The sequence below is a fragment of the Eriocheir sinensis genome, chromosome 39 (assembly GCF_024679095.1).
Source record: "Eriocheir sinensis breed Jianghai 21 chromosome 39, ASM2467909v1, whole genome shotgun sequence".
Classification (NCBI taxonomy): domain Eukaryota; kingdom Metazoa; phylum Arthropoda; class Malacostraca; order Decapoda; family Varunidae; genus Eriocheir; species Eriocheir sinensis.
The window spans coordinates 7,882,269-7,898,696 of NC_066547.1; the positions used below are offsets into that span (position 1 = coordinate 7,882,269).

The 16,428-nt window shown below is 45.5% G+C and overlaps 1 protein-coding gene across 7 annotated transcripts in view; it reads right to left on the reverse strand.

Moving 5' to 3' along the window:
- The window catches only part of LOC127008933 (homeobox protein abdominal-B-like), a 130,987-nt gene that overhangs the window by 41,916 nt on the left and 72,643 nt on the right, over positions 1-16,428 (reverse strand). For 3 of the 7 annotated variants that reach the window (XM_050881418.1, XM_050881417.1, XM_050881419.1), the window contains exons 2-3: positions 14,596-14,688; positions 7,400-8,035 (exon numbers count right to left, since the gene is read on the reverse strand). In XM_050881418.1, the coding sequence (XP_050737375.1) occupies positions 7,400-8,003 (604 nt within the window). In that variant the 5' untranslated portion in view covers positions 8,004-8,035; positions 14,596-14,688. Of the gene's footprint in view, positions 1-7,399; positions 8,464-14,595; positions 14,689-16,428 lie in introns of those variants that run through there. The other 4 variants (XM_050881423.1, XM_050881422.1, XM_050881416.1 and 1 more) reach the window with 3 other exon arrangements.

Genomic DNA, 16,428 nt, shown 5'->3' on the forward strand with positions numbered 1-16,428 from the left:
TTCTATTCGTATTCTTCGTTTCCTTTCTACTTTCATTTTGTTCCGTCATTCTTCCTCCTTCTGCCCTACGCACTATTTCTCCTCACTCTTCACTTTCCTAATATATTCAATTCGTATCCTTCATTATCATTCTTCCCTAATGTCCCTCATCATCCTTCCTCCCTCCATCCTCCTTCCCTCATTCGTTATATTTCCTTACTCCCAAACTTTAGTCTTTCCTTTCTTTCTGATGCCCTCACTATTTTCTTATGCTCTTCCTTTTGAATCTGCCTTGCTGGTTCTCTCCTTCCTCTTCTTCTTTCCTTTCATATCTAATCTCCCCTTTCCTTTTTTCCCTTCCTTATTCCCCTCCAATTTCACCCATTTTTCTCCCCTCCCGTCCATCTCTTTCCTCCTCTCTCTTCCCCTCTATCTTTCCTTCTACTCTACCCTTCTCTTTCCCCTAGTTTCTTCTTTACTCTCTTTTCTCATCCTTCCCTTCCGTTCTTCTCTTTACTCTCCTCCCCTCCCTTCCCTTCTCTCTTTCCCATATATATCTTCCCTTCATCCCTTTCACCACCCTCTCCTTCCCCTCCCATTACCCTCCCTCTCCCCTTCGTCCCTTCGTCAGTGAATCAGGATGAAGGGAATGCGTCTGATTGGTCTGATGTTAGTTTTCTCTCAGATGGCAGCGGCCTCTTTACCGCCCTTGTTACCCACAGCTTCTCCCTTTACTCACTTCCGGCCCCACCCTCACCCTCCTACTCCTCCTCCTACTCCCTTACTCTTCGACCCTTCATCCTCTCCCTCCTCCTCTTTTCTTACTCCTAATCTGATTCTTCTTATATTTTTGCATTCTTCCTTCTCTCTCCTTCATTTCCACTTGTCATGTTAAGAGTTTTAATTTCTTTATTTGTTATATTCTCTCTCTCTCTCTCTCTCTCTCTCTCTCTCTCTCTCTCTCTCTCTCTCTCTCTCTCTCTCTCTCGTTATCAGCGCGTTTATCTGTTTCTCTGGCTGTTCATCTTGTTTTCATCTCTTGGTACTCCATTCGCCACTCACTCACTCACTCACGCTGTTTATGTATGTGTGTGTTAATCCGTCGGTGTGTGTGTGTGTGTGTTTGTCTTTATCATACTATCCCTTCCCTCCTCTTCCTCCCTTCACTCTCTCTCTCATTCATCCGCTCCTGGGCTGACACATGCTCTAAATCCTCCTGACACACACACTCGCCGGGCTGGACCTTGGCTGAGCTGACTTCCTTGTTGCCTCTGTCAGCCCTTACGTCAGGAGCCACACAACGCCCCGCCCCTGACTTAGCCCCTAGACTCCCGCAAGGTGTTCTCTTTCCTCCTCAACTGTCCTCTTTGGCTGTATTTATTTTTATTCTCGGGTTTTATTTTCTATATGTCTTTTTTCGTCATTGGTTTACTTCTATTATCTCATTCTTTTTCTGTGTTCTCCTTTTTCTTCCTCTGCATGTTTTCTTTTTCGTTTAGCTTTTCTTCTTTCTTCTCTTTGTTTTCATTTGTCTTCATAAGTTTACGTTTCATATCTTATCCTGTGCTTTCTCTACTGTTTTTCTTCTTTCTTTCCTCTTCACGCTTTTTCCGTTCCTCTTTTCTCTTCTTATCTTTTCCTCGCCTTCCTCTCGTTTCCTCTCCTCTCGGTCACCTTTCTCTCTCTCTCTCTCCCAATCTACATACCTACCTATCTATCTACTTAACCCGCTTCTCTCCTTCAACATCAAGCATTCTTCTTCCTCTCGCTTCCTCCCTCTCCTTTTTCTCTTCCTATCTACCTAACCCGTTGCTCCCTCTCGTCTCCTCTCCTCTATATCTTTCCTTTGTCTCTCCCAATATATCTACCTGACTATCTATCAGTCTATCTACCCCGTGTCTCTGCTTGAACCTTCAGCATGTTTAGTTCAGGAGTCGTTCTCGTGACACCTGGGACCTTGATCATCCTCCATGCAGGCACTAAGGAACACAGACGGACCCACCTCATCTTTCTGCTTCCCTTCCTTCAGGTGGTGGTTGCTGTGCTTGGCGAGTCCCGTTAGTGTTGCGTAGCCTGTTTGTCTCCTGCTTTGAATGTGGTGAGTTGTTTTTTGCTCTGTTACATCAACTCCTCCCTCTCTTTTTTTTATGCTTCCTCCTCCTCCTTTATTCTTGTTTTTCTTCTTCCCTTTTCTACCTTCCGTTTCATTCTCTTTTTTTTTCTCTTTTTCTATTATTCCTCATCCTTTCCCTTTTCTTCTTATTCATCTTCCTCATGGTTTTCTTCATTTTCTACTTTTTTATTATTATTATTTTTCTTTTTTTTCTTATTTTTCTTCCTCCTCCTCTTCGTTTTATATTTATTTTTTCCTCCTCCCTTTCCGCTTCGTCCTCCTGGCTCTCCACTATTTTTTTACCTCCACTTATTATTATTTTGCTTCTGTCTCTCCTCCTACTCCTCCTCCTCCTCCTCCTCCTCCTCCTCCTCACATGACCGTTAGCTTTTTATATTTACTCCGTCTATTCGCTACAGTGTCCGCACCAAGGTTTACAAGCCATTAGCGTCGGGTGAAGATGTCGCGCGTACAATTGTTATCGTTGTTCACACTTTACGAGCCTCTTTGATCGAGACGGCGCGGGATGATTTTGCATTTAAATTATGAGAAGTCATGTTGTCGATTACGTAAGGTCCGGCAGTCGCTTTTTTTTGCCAGGAATATCGAAGTAGTCATCAAAGTGGTAGTTAGCGTAGTAGTAGTAGTGGCGGGTTTTTTAATGATATAAATGATGGTATCGTTCGTGGTGATCTCTTGGGTACAGATGGTTAGGTAAAAAAAAAAGGTTAGTCAGAGAGGAAAGTTGAAGATTCACCTTGACTTTGATTACCTGTGTGTACCAGTGGTGTGTGTTCTCTCTTGTTAACTATCACCACCATCGCCGCCGCCACCACGCCCATAGACCACCTTGTGACCTTGCCTTCCTCCTCTTCCTCCTCCTCCTGCTCCTATTCCTCCATATATTACTTCTATTTCCCACCATCCTATTCTTCCTCCTCTTCCTCCTCCTCCTGCTCCTATTCCTCCATATATTACTTATATTTCCCACCATCCTATTCTTCCTCCTCTTTCTTCTCCTTCTCTTCCATCCTCTTTTCTTTCTCCTTTTCCTTCCCTTCCCCATCCTCCTCTTTCCCCGCCGTCTTCTTCCTTTTCCTTCTATTGCTTTTGCTTCTCACCCCTCCTCCTTCTCCTCTTCCACCTGCGCGCCACCTGAAGCCACACCAAGCCTCACCACATACGGAGCTCCCACGCCCAAGCACATAATCCGCCTATAACAAGGCCATTAGCGGCAAATCAAGCGGGTTAGTGGCAGGAGTCAGGCCGCGTCAGTTAGCTACTTGATGTTATAGCGTGAAGCGTCAGCAAGGAGAGTCAGGAAGGCTGCCACCGTTCCTCCAGATGCTACAGGACTAGTAGCGGCCCCGAGTCAGCGGAAAAAGGCGGATGAATTACACGCTCTCGTCAGCTCCTCGAGGACTGATAAATATCTCGTCAGCACGCGCCAGCCCCTGATTACCCCGAGGACCTGGTGATGGATGAGGGGATGAGGTGGAGGAGGAGGAGGAGGAGGAAGAGATAGGTGAAGGACGTTTGGCATTAAAAGATATGATAATGAAAGTGAAAGCAAGCAGTCGGGGAAACCTGGAGGGAACGAAAGCCGGAGACGGAGGGAGGAAGGGAAGGGAAGGAGGGAGAAAAGGAAAGAGGGAGGGAGGGAGTGAGGGAGAGAGAGGGGGAGGCTGAAGGACGCCAGGGCTCCGTTAAGTGTCTTGTGTGATGAGTTTTCACCATGTGTGTTTATTCTTTCGTATGTATGTATATATGTATGTATGTATATGTGTATGTATGTGTTGTATGTATGTATCATGCTACTCACACGCGCCCACCCAAGGCAGTATAGAAAACATGAAGAAAGGGAAGAATCAATACAATCCTTCCTGAGTCTACCCAACGTTCCCTTCTACCAATACTACTAAGAACTTCCCCTCTCCTTCCCTTCTCCATCTCCCTCCCTCCTAACTTCCCTTACCCTTCCCGTTCTCTCTCCCACCCTCCCTCCATGCTTCCTCCCAGTCTCCATCCCTTCCTCCCTGCCTCCCTCCCTCCAAGGCTCAGCTCGGCGCGGCCCTAGTCCCCCCTGCCATCAGCTCACCCACTCTCCTTTAACAGCTTCGTACAACAAACATCCTCGCCAGACTCCGCGCTAACCAGCTCGCCTCCTTCACACACACTGGCGCATCCACTCGCTTACTCTCACTCTACACTCCTCCTCTCCTCTTCTCTCTTCCTCCTTCGCTCCCCCTCTTCTCTTCTCTCTCCCTCATTCTCTTTCTAATTTTCGTCGGCTCATCTTAAAGACAGAACCTCAAGGGATTTCCCTTTATGATATGATACCGCATCATTCACGCATACTATCTTGTAAGCATCTAAAGAAAAATGGGACACAAGTATATTTTTGTATATTTCATTTATTTAATGTCACATATATCTTACATGTATTACTTTGGTCGAACCTTCATTTCATGATTGTAGATATATAAAGACAGTATTTCAATGAATTGATAGATGAATATTCTCCCTTGGTCATTTATTCCTCACCAATTAGCTTAGCAGTCATGTGGTGAGTGCCAATACAATTGTCACATTCAAAAATAGACTAGATAAATTCATGGACAGCGATATTAGGTGGGGTTAGATACACGGTCAAAGGAGCTGCCTCGTACAGGCCTACCGGCCTCTTGCAGACTCCTGCGTTCTTATGTTCTTATGTATTATTATTATTATTATTATTATTATTATTATTGTTATTATTATTATTATTATTATTATTATTATTATTATTATTATTATTATTATTATTATTATCATATATTGTTATATATTATCATTTTTACTATTATTATCTTAACTACATCCGTCATCTTTGTTATTATTTCCACCCCCATCCCCCACTAATACTAATACTGATACTACCTCTCACAAAAACAATGAACACACACACACACACACACACACACACACACACACACACACTGCCGCGCCACCATGTATGTACACAAGTCAGCATGCTGTCAACAGGGATCCTCTGGCAGTGTTTTCCTCCCCCGTGTCACCCAGGTTGGCACCCCTCCACGGCCATTAAAAGTGCACCATATGACACAATCCGAGGGAGTGCCAAAGAAGGATTCACTGACGAGGCAAAAGTCTGCGTCTGTCTATCTCTGCCGCCCCGTTATGAATGAAAGCCACTGCGCTGCATCAACCAACGATGTGATTCACGCGGCATACACTCTTCATTGTCCGCATCACACACACACACACACACACACACACACACACACACACACACACACACACACACACATCAAAAAGATAATAAACTACACAAGCTACACAGACTGAAGTGAAATTGCTAAAGTACTTGATTGTGATAAATAACTCTCGTGTAAAGGTAAATGAGAGAGAGAGAGAGAGAGAGAGAGAGAGAGAGAGAGAGAGAGAGAGAGAGAGATGCGATGATTACTATAAATTCAACTCTGTAACCTTTATAACTTTAAGAACATTGAGGGCTTGTTTAGGATAATGTTTGCTTTGGCGGCGACACCGAAGTCATTAGTGTCAGAAGAATGAGGAAGATGGAAATGAAGGCAAATTATAGGGTGGCGAGGGGGGAGTGTTTGGCCCGAGGCGCTGGCTGGGCGGCGAGATGACGTGACACCGTGCATGTGTGTGTGTGTGTGTGTGTGTGTGTGTGGTAAGCTCTCACCCTGCGGCACCACACAAACTGCGTATGAAAGACTTTCAAAAAATAAAATAAAGAAAAAAGTATCAATCATTCCACTTATGTATGTATAAACCAATCATCCTCTTTTTTCCTTGTCTCTATCCCTCTCCCTCTCTCTCTCTCTCCCTCTCCTCCCCTTCTATCCCCTACATACATACACACAGACAGACAGACAGACAGAAAGAGAGAGGTAGGTTAGCCTGGACACGCCGTCGTTGCCACTTTCACCACCAGGGCTGCCTCCTCCTGACCGCGCCTTTGCCCCTCACGGTGAATAAATATTTGAGGAGGCATTCCTTATGATCCCTCGAAACAGCACCTCGTTACCAGCCCGCCAAAGCATCGGGACGCACGAGACGAGTTACATCATGAACCTGGGAAATTTATGACCCCCTTGCATTGGCAACAGCGGTGGAGGTAGGGGAGAGGGAGAAAGGTAGGAAGGGTGGACCGAGGGAGGGGATGGGATGGTTGGGAGAGGAGGAGGATGGAAGCTGTGGTGTATAGGGAAACGTGTAGATAAGAATGGCTGAACGAAAAGAAGAATACACGTGGATGATACATTTGGACACAGCTCGGCTTCAAAAACTGGAAAATGTTATGAAAGTGTTGTGATGAAGACGATAAAAGAAAATTGGTCGATAATAGATAAAGGATGGAAGGAAAACAAGAATAGTGAGCATTACGCAAAATAACTCGCAATTTTGTTTCGTGGTCACTATACATCTTAAATGGGAAATTGAAAATGTTACCAAGAAAAATTAGAATTATAGAAAATAGAGAGAAATATGAAAAAAAACGTCATCACTGGACAATGTAAAGTAGGCGATGGGCAATATAACAAGATTATATTTAAATGTACAACGCTTTAACTTGAGTAAAAAAGAACAACAACAAGTCCGCGTAGAGCAGGAAGTAACGCCCCAAAATGACTCACTCGCACCTCCGATCAAAGCATAATAATAATTAATAAATAACAACTTAGTAAAGAAAAAACACAAATGAATGGAATCCCTCACAAGGAAAACACAAGACGAGGTGCGTCATTATCCCGGTGGAGGAGGAGGAAGAAAAGGAGGAGGTGGAGGTAGAGGACAGTGGCCGCGGCGAGGGAAGGCAGGAGAAAAAGAGGGGAGGCGGAGGAGGAATGTGCTGGCGTTGAGGCTTGTTTTGCTACCATGGCTTGGTAAGAACTATTGGCGGAGGTGTCCCGGGCGAGGGTTGAAGTGTGTGGCCGATGTTACAAAGAAATTATAAAGCAGAGTAGAGCAGGTTCCATGTGAGAAGCAGAGCGTTTCCAAGAGGAGAGGAAGAATGAATGGAAAGTGAAATGATGAGAGCGTAAGGAGAAGACAGCGGGAAGGCTGGACAGCAGTATTGTGGTGGTTGTTTTATGGCGGGCGTGAGGTAACGAGGGACAGGAGGTGAGGTTTACGAGGTGCAGGAAGACGGGACACTCTCGAGCCACCAGCTCTATCCAGCCAGCCAGCAGAGGCGCGGCCACAGCCTACAAGTGGGATGACACCACAACACTGCTCACCCAGAGAAGCTGCAATACCCCGCGGGGCTTTACATACCTGGTGGATAGGGCGCCGGGGGCATGCTCTCGGCCGTTGGGTAGTTCCTCAGGTAGCCGTCGTGGGGGTACCCTGCCGCCGCCTCCACTGCAGACTTGGGGGCACCGTCTGCCGCCGTCAGGTATGGCACTGGCTGGCCGTGGGCGTCCACATGGCCCACGCGCCCGTACGGAGGATAGTTACACCACGTCTGGGCAGCGAAGGCCTGGCAGGACTCCGTCGCCATGGAGGAGGGTCCAGGGGCGTACTCGCATTTGTTGGGCCAAAACGCCAGAGCCTTGCGGTCAGCCATTCTGGAGTCCGCAATATTGTAGTATGTGGGCGTGACGCCATCCCGGTAGAAGGCCTGGCCATACTGGGAGTCGAAGGGGGCCGTGGCCGCGGCGTGGTCTGGCTGGTAATTCCAAGGCTGTGTGGAGTGGGAGTGCCTGATGACACCCGCCGCGGCGCCCGAGTCTGGCCCCGTGGGGCACTCGGGCGGGTGAGGGTAGGTGGACACGGCCAGCGTGGTGGCCACTCTCTTGGCCGGGATGTGCAGCGGTGTCTGGCCCGCGGGCTCCAGGCCTCGAGAACTGGCCGTGTCCTCATACAGTGATCCGTTCATCCTGTCTAGTCCTCCTCCCTCGCCGCTGCCCACTGCATGGTGGTGCCGCCACGGTATGGAGTCCACCGTCGCCAGGGTGCCGCACAGTCACACACAATCGGGAAGAGAGAATAACACACACTCATTAGCTGGCGTGTCACTGCGAAGGCCGCCGCATGGACCAAGCACGCGAGGCACGGGAGCTGGGGCCGCGGCAAAAAATCAGCCTGCGTGTGTTGAGGCCGCGGCGAGCTCAAACACTATCTGGAGATTCGGTTCGACACCGCTCTTTCTGCCAGAGGAGGCGGGGCGTGCGGCGGGCCCGCCCAGAGAGAGGAGCCCCGCCTCCCCTGGCACCACCTCCCGCTCTCGCGACACAGTAGTGGATGGATCTGGTCATGTGACGCCTTAGCTCCTCCCACGTTGCCCCTGCGACCCGCGAGGCAGCTTGGTCCAGGACTAACACACAAATTATTAGATGTAGTAATTAAGGCTCTGTGCTGTTCTGAGTGACTGACAGGACACCTGTAGCCTGCAAGAAGCTGGTTATCTTGTCTCATTAAACTTGTAAAGCAACTGGAGGCTTCAGACGCTCCTATCTTCCCCTCTCTCCAGCCCTCCCTCGCTCCTGCCTTCCTTGAGCATACCCGGTCCCATAGTTTCTTTCCCCTCACCCAGAGTACCATTCTACGCCTACGCTCCGAACTAAGCGATCGTGCAGCCTCGAGGGTATGAGATCATCACACGAGAAGCATCAGTAGCGTCCTCGTCACACTCCTACTGGGCCATCCACCACCGATGGTAGGCTCATCACAACCCCCCCCAACCCCCCCACCAACCACACCACCGCCAGGCCCGCGACAACCACCACCCTAGGAGTACGGCCGGCCGAAACCTGCCCCACCAGTACACCTCCAGCCACCCGCCACCCAGGGTTAAAGAGACCACGGCTTTCACACCACGGCCGCCTGCGAGCCTTGATGTGTCTGTTTAGCTCACTCCCGCACCACGACCCTCCAACCGGGCCACTCGACGACCATACTAATGCCACTCTTCCATGCTTCAAGAGAGAGAGAGAGAGAGAGAGAGAGAGAGAGAGAGAGAGAGAGAGAGAGAGAGAGAGAGAGAGAGAGAGAGAGAGAGAAGTAATAATTTAAAACAATAAATGCTTGAAAATCCACCCTAATCCAGTGAAACGATAAGGACATAAAAAACGGAGTAAAGCTATATTTAACACTAGCAACAGCGCGAGAGATCACTGAACCCGTATATCCAAACTCATCAATCAAACCTTACTTCAAAGACACCCCAGGCCCTCCTCCTCGCCCCTCCTCTTCTCCCTCTTCCTCCTCTCAATCGCTAGTACGTTTGAGCGTCCTCCTCCATCACCTTCCCTCCCTCCTCTGTCCCTTCCGCCTCTGGGTATAGTCTCCCCTCGCAGCCTCGTCCTCCTCCTCGTTTTCCTTTATGCTTCTCTGTTTCCTCTCGCTCCTCGTTTGATGTTCTCTCTTCCTCTCATTCTCCCTTCCTCTCATCTCCTCGTCTTTATTTTACGTTTTTGTTATGTTTTTTTTTTTTTTACTTATCATTCCCATATTTTTCTTTACCCTTGTGTTGCTTCATTTTTTTTTATTTTAACAAAGTCATTATTTTTTTTGTAATTTCCTCCTTCAGTAATAAAAATATGTTTTCAAACCCTTCTCTTCCAACCCTTCCCCTAATATAAATCTACTCCCCCTCCTGTTCCTCCTTTTTCTCCTCATCCTCCTCTTTCTCCTGCTTCTCCACTGCTCTAACAACCTCATCCAACCCCCCTCTCGCTCTACCTCCCTTCTTCTCTTCCTCTCTCCCCTCCTCCCTCCCTCCCTTCCTCCCTCCCTACTTTACCCCGTCCAACCTCCTCCTCTTCCTCACTAATACTCCCCCACCTCCTTCTCTCTTCTTACAACCTCGTCCAACCTTCTACTTTCCCTCCCTCTCCTTCCCTCCACTCCCTCCTTCCTTCCCTCCCTCCCTTCCGATTATCGTTGTGGCGTACAGTAGCGAAAGTGGAGACCTTTAGCGTTCAATTATCGACCGGTTCTTGGAATGATTCTGAGAGAGAGGGGGGAAGGAGAGAGAGTGAGATGGAGGGAGGAAGGAAGTGAGGGGGAGAGCGAAGGGAAGGAGATGAAGGGAGGCAGCTAATAGGGGAAGGGTTCATGGTTGAGTTTCAAAGGAGGAGATGAATTATGATGTTTTAGGAGTTTAAATATAGGTGAGGAAATGGGTGATAGTCCCATTGGAAGAAGAGAGAAAATATATCAAAACACGACCACAAAACAACACATATACTGATGGTTACTTGAAAACACTTAAGTAAGCAATGCAAATGGAAACACAACAAACATAACTCAGAGAACAGCAAATAAATGGGAGAGAGAGAGAGAGAGAGAGAGAGAGAGAGAGAGAGAGAGAGAGAGAGAGAGAGAGAGAGAGAGAGAGAGAGAGAGAGAGAGAGAGAGAGAGAGAGAGAGAGAGAGAGAGAGATGAAGAAAAGTTAGTGAAGGAAGAAGGAGAGAGGAAGGAGGAAGAAAAGAGGAGGAGGAGGAGGAGAAGGAGGAGGAGGAGGAGGAGAAGGAAAAATCTTGACAGGAAGTGATAGAAGGCAAGAGGGTGACTAATTGGGAGGCAGGAGGTGGAGGGAAAGAAGAAGCCGAACGAAAGGAGGAGAGAACGAGAAGGAAAACTATTAGAAGAAGTGTTTAGATTTCTTCACCTTTTTTCGAAAAGCATTGAAATAAGAACCCAAAGTAACTGAACACTCAAGAGGGGAAAACTAGCTGTCAGAACAATAGCAAGGAGACGCTACCAATCCCTTTTGAAAGAGGACGAAATAGAGTGGAAAGGGCAAGGGTTTCAGACACACACACACACACACACACACACACACACACACACACACACACACACACACACACACACACACACACACACACACACACACACACACACACACACACACACACACACACACACACACACACACACACACACACGCACACACGCGCGGTGTTAAAAGAACGAGACGGAGGGAAATGAAGACGGAATAACTTCGCGAAATTAGCAGAAACCAAGAAGAATAAACCTTGGGAAAGAACACAAAGTAAAAAGAAGGAAGTTTAGTTAGTCAGGGAAACGGAATGCGAAGAAAATACAAAGAAAATAAACGGAAAAGCAAATTTAACAGAGAGAGAGAGAGAGAGAGAGAGAGAGAGAGAGAGAGAGAGAGAGAATACAGACCACACAGAGGTTGTGGTCTGGGTGGTGACCGACGCGGGACAAGACCCAGGAAGCCTTTCTACAGTGGGCCTCAAAAACTAAATTGTTAGGGAAAAAAATTAAATGAATCACGAAGGGGAGAGAGAGAGAGAGAGAGAGAGAGAGAGAGAGAGAGAGAGAGAGAGAGAGAGAGAGAGAGAGACGGGGGGGGGGGGGGGGAGTAAACAGAAAAGACCCATACACACACCCAGAGATACCCAGTCACATTCACATCCATTCAGTACATACCCCCCCTCTGATTTCCATACACACACACACACACACACACACACACACACACACACACACACACACATTGGACACTAACCTTTACGAACCCACTCTCCCTTGCCTAATTCCATGCGCAGGTGAACTTACAACCCCACCTGCTTTACCCTCTCCCCCCCCCTTCCGTTTCTCCCCCTGAACACCTATATAAACCCACAGGTATTCGGATAAGGTGAAAAAAAATACTTCCAAGGTAAAGTGTATAGGACAGAGGGGGTTGAGGAGGAGTCGGATGGAGGTGAGGAAAGGAAGGAAAGGGATAGAAAGGAATGCGTTATGAGATATAGAGTTACGGAAGGGAGGTGATGGAGATGCAGAGGATGACTAAATATGAAGAAAAAAAATGGTGTTAAGTAAGAAAATAAGGAAGGATGGATGAAAAAATGGAAGCCTACGATTCTGTGAGACGAGAGAAATGACACGGTGGATTAGGAAGTAGAAGAAAAACTACAAAAAAATATAGGTATAAAGGGGAGAAAAGTGGGTTGAAAGAGAGGGGTGAAGGGTAAGAGAGAAAAATGAGGTCGAAGAAAACAAGCCGAGGGAGAAGTAAAGGGTTAGAAGGATTAGAAGGGAATGAGTGGTAAGGAATGAGAAGAGGAAAGGAAAATAAATGTTATTGAGAGGAAAGAGAAAAAGACAGGACTTAGGAGGACGGGAAGGATGGCAGGAAGGAAGGAAGAGAAAGTGGATGTGGGTGTCGAGGGAAAACGAGAAAGAATAAGACTGGAAACGAGAGCAGGAAGGATAAGAAACCAAGGAAGAAAATGAGAGTGAGGAGGACATAAAACAAACAGAAAAAGAAATTATGGTAGGAGGAGGAACAAAGGGAAAGAACAGAATGAAAGAAAAATGTACATGTGAAAAGATAAATGATGTAAAAAAGAAGACAGGAAAGATATAAACAAAACAAAAAGAGATGGAAGGAATGCAAGAGGAAAAAAATAGAAATGAGAAGACCGTGAGAAGAAAAAAAAGGGAAAAAAATATTGCAGGGAAGGAAGGGAAGGGGAGGCCAAGGAGGGGCTGGGCGGACGTGCGAAAAGGAGGAAAGGGGACTGAAGGAAGGGAGGAAAGAGATGAGACCAAGGGGGGAAGAAGAAAAAAAGTATGAAAGGAAAAAGGTTGCGATGAGGTAGGGCAGAGACCAGGAAAGGGAAAGGGGGAAGATGATGGATAGAGGGGAAGATTTATAGGAATGAGAAAGGGGGACATGGGGAAAAAAGGTGGGAATGGATATAGGAGAGACTAGGGGGAGGGAGATAAGAAGGGTTAGGTAAGGAGAGACAGAAAGGGAGAGAGAGAGAGAGAGAGAGAGAGAGAGAGAGAGAGACGAATAAATCAGTAAAGAATAATGAGTGGAAAGAGGAAGGAAGAGGAAGAGGACGGAGGAGGGGAAGAGGATGAAAGACAGTTAAATAAGTAAACAATAGAAAGGGACGGAAAAGCAAAAGGAAAATGCGAGTCAGAGATGCAAGGAAAATAACATTGAATATCAAAGAAAGGGGATGGAGGCAAAGAAGGAGAGGAGAAGGAGGAGGAGGAGGAAATAGAACAAGAACAAGAACAAGAAGTGGATAAGAAAAGAGGAATTATAAAAGTAGGAAAGAAAAAGTGAATAAAAACATTACTGAGCAAGTACAAGTTTACATGTTCGTGAGCAATAATTTTAGGTGACCAGAGAATATTCAGAATGGCTGCTGAAAATGTTTGTGTATGAGAGAGAGAGAGAGAGAGAGAGAGAGAGAGAGAGAGAGAGACGTGATTACTAGGCTTAAAGCAAAAGACAGGAGACATAATTTGCTGTGTGAAGATATTTTGTTGTTGTTACTGACTGACTCTGAGGTTAACATTTTGTCGGAAAGTTTCATGAAGACTCTCTCTCTCTCTCTCTCTCTCTCTCTCTCTCTCTCTCTCTCTCTCTCTCTCTCTCTCTCTCTCTCTCTCTCTCTCTCTCTCTCTCTCTCTCTCTCTCTCTCTCTCTCTCTCTCTCTCTCTCTCTCTCTTAGTATGGGATGGGATGTGGTTAGTTGCTTGGCTGCTTGGTTAGGTTGGTCCCGAGGGCGTGCATAGTATGGCTTGCAGAGACGTCTTAGCATTGAGGAGTCCAGTGAAAAAACAAGCTTAAAAGTGTATTACGATCAGATGGACTTGAAAGGATGGTTTATGTTATTGTGTACTGAGAAAGTGCTTGAGCTCAGAATATTAATTTTTCATTTTTTTAAAGTCAACTTCTAATGTTTTTTTTCTTTTCTTCTGTCTAGTAATGTCAGTGTCACTTATTTAAGAGTCTTTTTAGTGTACCCTCCATTCTAATCTCTTTCTTCCTCCAGCAGAGTTTAGCATGTTACTTCCAAGCCTCCTTATTTCAATCTTATCATTTTCGTCTTTCTCATGGTAGATATTTTAGGAGAGTTACTTGGGGCATGCGTTCTCTCATTAGATCATGATGTTTTTTAGTTTTTGTAACGTGGGAAGAGAAAAATTTGTAATCGTTCATTTTATTAATAGTTTACTTATTTATTTATTTATTTATTTTGGCGTCCATCAGTCACTCAGAACGTATAGAGCTGCAAATTTCCCTACGCAAAAATGTATCTTAATCACCTGCAAAATCAAAATGTTAAAAGGCAATCTTAATCACCTGCAAAATCAAAATGTTAGGAGGCAACAATTCAGATATCGGATAAAGGGCATTATTATAGATTTCCGACGGGGGAGCATCATTGCATCATAATTCCCCTCATTATTACTAGCAGAACACATTGCAGCCATGTCATAATAATGCTTTTGTGTGATGTCCTTTTCTTTCTTATGGCATTGAGGACAAACCAAAGCAAAACAGAATTTTTACCCCCCCCAAAAAAAGAAGACCGAACACACTTCTACATAAAAAAACGGTCAGAAGAATAAACCGAAAAACAATGATAAATTTAAATTCCAAACGAGATGATTGATGCTCCCCTCGGCCGTATATACAAACTAAAACCTTACAACGGTATGAACGGGGAGGGGGTAAGCTCACCGTGGGACCTATTCAGTTAGGGTGGCAGCGGGCAGTAGCGGGGACGGCCTCGGGTGCTGGCTGGGTCCTCGCTGGCGGCATCGAGCTCACACCCTGGAGGTACAGAGAGGGGCACGTTAGAGTGATAGAGAGACATATAGGTAGGTAGAGATAGACATATAGATAAAAATAGAAAGATAAATAGCTAAATATATAATGGGTAACAAAGTATAGTTGATAATACAAATAGAAAGATGGGTATAGACATTATACTGATAGATGAAAGATAGTTCTACTGTAAATAGGTAGATTCAAAATGGATAGATAAGCAGTTAAGTAGATAGATAGACAGATAGATAGATAAATCGACTGATATATATAGAGATGTATAAGAAGACATATTGATAAACTAATAGACATAGGTAAATTGACATGTATAAATAACGAAATAAATAGATAATTATTGACCTATAGCTTACATGCACTGTATTTGTTGATATATATATATATATATATATATATATATATATATATATATATATATATATATATATATATATATATATATATATATATATATATATACCACTGATGTCTACGATTGGGACATATTTATAGTCCCAAGTAACTGAAGAGTAAATATACATCAAGAAAGACAGCCACTCTCCCTGACACTTTCGAGGGGTTGTGAGTGTAATGGCCAGTCATTCCTTTGTCTTGACTTTTACTGCTTCTTTATTGCATATATTTTAATGCCAACATCAAACGAACATTTTGTATCTTCGTTTGTTCTTAATTTATCTCCTTCCCATGTGTTAATAAAGAAAATAATGAGAGTTCTGTGTCGGAATGTTCCCGAAAAGTATAATTTGGGAGAACACAATTAAAACTCTTATTATTATGTGATATACAACATTCCCTGACCATACTTTGTAACAAATAATGAAGCACACACACACACACACACACACACACACACACACACACACACACACACACACACACACACACACACACACACACACACACACACACAAACAAACAAACAAACAAACAAACATACATGCGCCCATAAAAAAACAAGTATCAGCATTCATTTAATAAACTAAATGGACCCCAATCGTACAGCGACAAAAAAAAAATGTTTCTGAAAAAGTTTGGGGCTCATCCGTAATCCTCGCTATCAGAGGGAGGCTCCAAGAGGCCTATAGCGCCTGCCAGAGTGTGCCGGGCTAGGCCTACGTCCTTCCCGTTCTCTATATTTGTGATTATCGATCGGGCGGTGACGTCAGCACAGCCACGCCTACAATCATGGTGCCTTCCTCTCCCCCAGTCCTCCTCCCGTCCATCCCTCCCTCCCTCCCTCCAGTCATCCAGTGAAGAAGAAGAATAAGGAGGAGGAAAAAGAATGGAGGGAGAGGTAGAATGATACGAAGATATTTTATGGATCCTGATAATTTGTCGAGCTCACCCTACATGTGGGGGATTGGCCTATTTTTTATGGCTTCATTTTCAATATCAGGGCCTATGGGGATACTTGGATACTTCCGGGCGCACCAATCAGGAGAGTGGCCTGGAAGCGAAAAACTTTGATAATTTCCACTAAACTGTCGAGTCGTCCCTTCAGTTCAGCGCATCAGTTTAGAGTTGCGAGGCTTTCACAATAAACTCACCAACAAACGCAGGAAATAAGAATTGTCGGTTTTCAGAAGTTTTTACAAAAGCTCTGAAATCAAAAGGCAGTGCTCGTCCTCTCCTCGCAGCAGCCATTAAAGTGCAAGAAAAATGGTTCGGCTGGGATTCTTGTATGGACTCCCGCCTCCTCGTTGCTTCAGCTTCTCGCGATGAAACACA